General features: G+C 49.5%; 1 protein-coding gene across 2 annotated transcripts; it reads left to right on the top strand.

Annotated features, from left to right (window-relative positions):
• Positions 1-223: 223 nt before the first annotated feature.
• Positions 224-5,905, top strand: rras (RAS related). Of its 2 annotated transcripts, none has more exons than XM_086133273.1 (6): positions 224-874; positions 1,365-1,452; positions 2,654-2,756; positions 3,365-3,473; positions 4,045-4,163; positions 4,262-5,905. In XM_086133273.1, exons 1-6 carry the CDS (start codon positions 788-790, stop codon positions 4,347-4,349), a joined length of 594 nt encoding a protein of 197 aa, XP_085989399.1. In that variant the 5' UTR covers positions 224-787; the 3' UTR covers positions 4,350-5,905. The 2 variants fall into 2 exon arrangements, with proteins under 2 accessions (XP_085989399.1, XP_085989398.1); XM_086133272.1 differs by lacking the exon at positions 224-874 and adding an exon at positions 906-1,129.
• Positions 5,906-6,000: the final 95 nt, after the last annotated feature.

Raw genomic sequence — 6,000 nt, 5'->3', positions numbered from 1 at the left:
GCGCTGAATATAACATGGAGTCAGAAGATGAAGCGAATGAATATGTCAATAGAAAAACTGCCTAATTTCGTCATGTTCTCAATCCGACGAAACCAAACAATTCGAACAGATAATCACGGGAAGAACTCAACAGTCGTTTTTGGTCTTTTCGGTCCGCGAGCACGCGCTGCATTTACCTCTTGCGCGCGCCTGTTAATGTGACGTCACGGCCACTCCCAATTCCCATATAAGGTATCTGACACGCTAAAGTGGAATTTGTTCGGGGACGAATTTGAATTGACGAGAGGAGACGGCGTCTTAAGGATCGATCGTCTTGTGTTCGCCGTGGGTGAAAGAAAGAAAGAAGACGAGTACGCCGCGCGCTTATTTGAGTCAATCGCGTCGTGCCGCGTTCGCTTGACTTTCTCCAGGAAAAGAGGAAGCAGTTCCGCCCTCACGAGCCGCGGTGAGGCCGAGTTTGAGAGCGGAGGGAAAGCAAGCGAGCAAAGCGACGACGCAACAGGCTCCGAAGCTTGAAACTTCACAGAAACGGCGCTTCGGTCTTTTGTCCCATCGGACAAACATTCCGGGGATTTCCCCTTCCCTTCTCAGGTGGTGGTGTATTTCGACTCTCGTCAAAAAATACATCGACGAGTTTCACGTTACCAAGTGCACTTCGAAGTTCTGGTTGGTCTGTCGTACTAGGATTTTATTTGGACTTTGATCTTGCTTTTTATACATTGCTGCCAGCCGGTTGGCAGAAATTTTGTTTTTAATTCTTGGTTCGGACAAGTTTAAAAAAACGGCGATGAGTGGCGACGAGGAAAGATTCAAACTAGTTGTGGTGGGAGGTGGAGGAGTGGGGAAGAGCGCCCTAACCATCCAGTTCATTCAGGTAAGGTTCTTTTCCAACAACCCCCTTTTACTAACGTAGCACGCGTGGCCCTGGAGCTAAGTTTATACGCGCTGCTGTCTAATTAAGGCGTCGTGTGGATGTGGGTTGGTGTTTATGGCGGATGGGGGTGGGGAATCATTTGGTCGTTGGGGGTGCTCCCTTTGCTCCCCGCACAAGAACATTTTCTCTAAAATTGCTTTTTCCGTCCATGTTGTTGATGGCTCGATGCATTATATTACTCCCCATTGTTACACAGTAAGTACCGCGGGGGTGGGTGGGGGGGGGGGGGGGGAGGGCATTGTTTATGTCGCTGATGTCAAAGAGTTGTGATGTAGTTAAGGTAAGTTAGATACATTTTTCATTTTCATATGGGTGAGTGACCGACCGCCTTGGTGCAATTTGTCCAGAGTTAGTCGTTGGATTTCGTGTGGGTGTACGGTTTTGCTTGAATGCGCATCGGCAGCTAACAAGGATCGTGTCCGTCTCCCAGTCCTACTTTGTGTCGGACTACGACCCGACCATTGAAGACTCCTACACGAAGATCTGCACCGTGGATGGAAAGGAGACCCGCCTGGACAGTAAGATGAACTCAACTCTCAACTCAGCCGTATTTCGGGAGCACTAAAGTGCTGTCCATGGAGCCAAAAGAATTCATATGACAAGCGATAAAACAATAAATGAAAAACAAAGACGGTAGAAAGCGCAAAAACAATCCAATGAAAAAATCGAGTCTCACATGGAGTCAAAGGCCAGAGAATCAAATTAAGTTTTAAAGACGGGCAAGCGTAATAGGCGGCATCCCCTCGGAGCCTCCGCCTGGTATATCCCGCTGCCTTGAATAGTGTCCGGTCCCGTGCGGACGCCCACGCGCAGCGGGCGGGAGCTCGGAGAGGTTTCAAGATTTGAAAACGGCTCAAAGGATCTTCGAAAGAACTCGAAAATGAGCCCGTGAAGGGAGGACAAATGTGGAGTTAGGTGCTCCCTCTCGGAGACGCTCGATGGAGGATTGGCTGACTCCAAAGTCGAGTGCGTGACAGTCATCCGGCAGAGATGTGACAAAGGCGTGAATGAGTGTTCCAAAGCGCTCGCCAGAGAAAGGAGAGGCGCGACTTTAGCCGGAAGAAGCTGCAGTTGACAACGGCACCAATTTGCCCGTCCCATTTCAAATCACCGTTGGGTTTAAAAGACCCAAGTTGGAGACTGTTCAGGAGATCAGGAACCAGGGGGCCCAAATCTGCACAATCGGATGAACAAGGCCACCGGGAACCAAAAACCATCATTACCGTTTTCTTTTCTTGGAAATTCAAGCCACACCGGCCACCATTTGTCATATTAGTCACAGTTCTGAAGGATGTCTGGTGTGCGTGTGGAGGTGGGGGTGGGGGCGGGTTTGTTTAAAAAGCAGAGGGTGTGTTGCAATGCGACGCGAGATGACAAATGCGCCGCGTTTGCTTTGTGGATGTTCCCTTGTTAGGACTTGCACATGGCGGGTGAGTTACTGCGCCCTGGTGAAACTTGTAAGCGTACAGAAACGAGCGCACGCGCGCCGCGGATCAAACTGGATCCAATTCAGAGCCGAAGGGGCGGGGCCGTCATACGACGCGCAAATGCGCCGACCGCCCCGCGGCTGTCGGCCCGACTTCCGACACGCCGCTTTCCTCTCGTGTGCCGCACTGACATCGAAGAACTTGGATTCCAGCCCAAATGTTGACGTCTGGCGCCGTGATAAAACACCACGCGGCCCTTCATCTTTATTAACCCCTTTCATGTTTTCCTAAGTCTTGGATACGGCCGGTCAGGAGGAGTTTGGGGCGATGAGGGAGCAGTACATGCGCTCGGGAGAGGGCTTCTTGCTGGTCTTTGCACTCAACGACAGGGGGAGGTAAGTCTTCATTTGGGCATTTCACGTCGCCAAACGTGCCGTTTGACATCTTTTCAGCATCGGCGACGTCGCGCCGTGTCTTGTGCGCACGCATGCCTCGATGAAAAATCAAAAAAATCGCCCCAATAAAAAATCGCAACAATAATATTAATAATGGAAAACAACTGTAAATAGCACCGCGATTTATCCATTTTGTATTTATATTGCACTTAATTGAACGGTGTTTGGTTGTTTTTTCTTCTTCTTGCTGCCGGAGGCTGTCAATTTCCCCAGTGTGGGACAAATAAAGGATATCTTATCTTATCTTATGAGCGGCAGCCATAACGGCCCCTAGCGTGAACCAAACAGAAAAATAAAGCAAATGCAAGAGTGACTTAGTTGCTGGGAGACCTGATGCCGAGGCGCGAGATGCACTTTTGCGGCGCGTCCGGTGCAGAAACTCTCGGGAATTCTTGGAAACCGCCATGACTGTTTGAGTGCTCGTTGCAAAAATACACATTCTCCTTTCCGTCAAATGCCATCGATTTTCCTTTCCGTGTTCTCATAACGGATGTGAAAATCTGCTTGTTTTGTTTCTTATGTTAAATCCGCCTATGTCCCAATCTCAGCTACCACGAGGTGCAGAAGTTTCACACCCAGATCCTCCGAGTGAAGGACCGGGATGACTTCCCCATGCTGCTCGTCGGAAACAAAGCGGATCTGGAGCAGCAACGAGTGGTGAGTCGGGGCATCTTTTCCGGCGCTCTCGGAGATGCCGGGACGTGCGCGGCCATCGCCGGTCGGAGGTTGAGCCCATTGAAAAAACGTCCTTCCCGAATGGTCGACGACGCCGAAAGTCCGCCCGCGCACCTCCGGGCTGTGGGGGGGGTGGCGCGGGCGGAACGTTAGCCTCGGCTGGTTGTTGTCACCTCCCAGAAACCACAGCAAACGCTTCGAGTGGTTGAAAAATGACACTCAAAAATGGTTGACGTTTATTTTGGCGACGAGACCATTTAGTATCGGCGCTTCCACCCGCGGGTGGGTGCCCGCTAAAGGATGGACCCAGCAAGGTGATGTTTTCTTGCCCTTTGGAATGATGGTAGTTGGCAGCATTAGGGATCAAAACCAAAACAAAACAAGGGGGACGTGTTTTCCACCCAAATGGGCAAAAGCAAATCTTTGCGTTGATCCGAGTATGAAGGTGCAAGCGAGCCATGGCGGCAGCAAGGTGGCGCGCGGCACAACTCCTCCTCTCCGCGGACGTGAACTTGCCCTCTCAACTTTTGCGTCGTCTCCCGTTTTGGCTCAGATCTCCAGGGAGGACGCTCAGGCCTTTGCCAGAGAACACAGGATCCACTACATGGAGGCTTCGGCGAAGAACCGCTACAATGTGGACGAAGCCTTCTTGGAGCTCGTGCGGATCGTCCGGTACCTGGTTTCCTTTGAGCCGCCGGCTCGACGCTCGGTACTTTTCGTTGACGCGAGCTCAACGGACTGACTGACGCGCGTTCATTCTTCCCTCACAGAAGGTTTCAGGAAATGGAGTGTCCTCCCCCTCCGGCTCATCACGCCGGGAAACAGAAGAGCGGCGGCTGCCCCTGCGTCCTCCTCTAAGCGACGTTGCCATGGACACCAAAGCCTCTCCAGCTTGTCCCCCCCCCCCCAAAAAAAAGAAGTGTGAGCGTTGGTGCGAGACAGTGAGCGAGAGACAAGATTAAGGTGCATCATATTCCCATTGAATGGTTTCATTTGCACTTGTACCCCCCCCCCCCCCAGCCTCCCTAAAAAGCAACTTGTAAATCAATGTACAATGAACCCTCATTTATCCCCGGGGGCGGGGGGGGGGGGGTCTGCCGAGGGTTCACTGTCGTGTATTTTCGGATTGTAACAGCAGCAGAAATGCCATCAATTGTGTTTAGCGACAGGGAGGTAATCATGACGGGCCCGGACAGAGTTACGGCCCAGAAATCGAGCCGCGGGCGAAAAATATGTTGTTGCTGTTGTGGCAACGAGGTACTGATGTCAGCAAAGACATCGCCGCAATAGGTACGCCAACTCCCGCCTTCATGACGAGTTTGGATGCGGTAAACAAAGTCGGTCCGCAAGACGGGGAATCAAAATGTCGAGTGAGGGGGGCGCACCCGATCACAAGACGTTCCTTGTGCGGCCGTGTTCCCAGCCGTCCTGCAGGGGGCGGCAGCAAAACATTGGCAGAGAAAAGCGAGCAAATTTGACAGCCGCAGTAGCATGGGCTCATATATAGATCTATATATACATATAGATCTATGCTCGAGATATAGACCTATATATATAGATCTATATATATAGGTATATATCTCAAGCCATTTTGTTTTCCTTTTGTGGTGCCAATAATTTCAGTCGACGTGACTGGCTCGAATATGTAAACGGAGCTAGTGACCATTTCAAAATTAATTCTTGACAGTATTTGAAAGAAAAAAAAACAGTAGTGGGATGGAGGAGGGTTGATGCAGGAGTGCACTGAACCACCAAGTGGCAGAACTATAGAACTCATTTTCTGCATGAATGCATTTGAACATTTGAGTGACGGCAAACCAAATATTAGATTGTAGTTTTTCTGGGTTTATTTAGGTGAAGCGTGATGCAACTTGTATTTTGCACGTGTACGTTTTGACACGATTCAAACCTTCACTGAATTCCATCAATAATCGTAAATGGCTTACATGAACATCTTGACCAAAGGAGTAGATGCGTAACGCTTTTAATCTTGTGAACGGTGTTCTCATGTCTCGCGGCGCGACGGCACCTTTGTGCAGCACACTCGCGCTCTTGCTATGAAGCGTAAACCTCGCTAATACTGACCTCGCAATCCCTGTCCACATTACTGCGCTGCTGACTGATGATCTATGTCAGGGGTGTCCAATGTTTTGAGGGCCGCCAACAGAAAAATGGAAGGATGAAAAAAAGAGCATGGCCAGTGAGAGGCATTTAAAAAAAAAAAGGGATATTCGACTTTACATTTCATGTTTAAAGCTTTGGGCAGTGTAGAACCATGTAATATTTTTAAATGAATTATTTGCATATATATATATATATATATATAGGACAAACAAACTGCAATGGAAATGTTTTCTTTGGACCTAAAAAAAAAATTCACTCTTTTGTACGTCATTAAAATACTCCGTAAATCATTGTGTTGTGTCACTTGCATCACGGCAGGTATGCATCCGGTCTTTTCCAATTTAAAATACGCTGGCAGACGCTTGTTCATGATGGCAACATCCAC

Source organism: Hippocampus guttulatus, chromosome 16 (assembly GCF_054856545.1).
Source record: "Hippocampus guttulatus isolate MCC_2025c chromosome 16, RoL_Hgut_1.0, whole genome shotgun sequence".
NCBI classification, from domain to species: Eukaryota; Metazoa; Chordata; class Actinopteri; order Syngnathiformes; family Syngnathidae; genus Hippocampus; species Hippocampus guttulatus.
The sequence above is the reverse complement of the archived record's forward strand: the minus strand, read 5'-3'. Positions and strand labels throughout refer to the sequence as shown.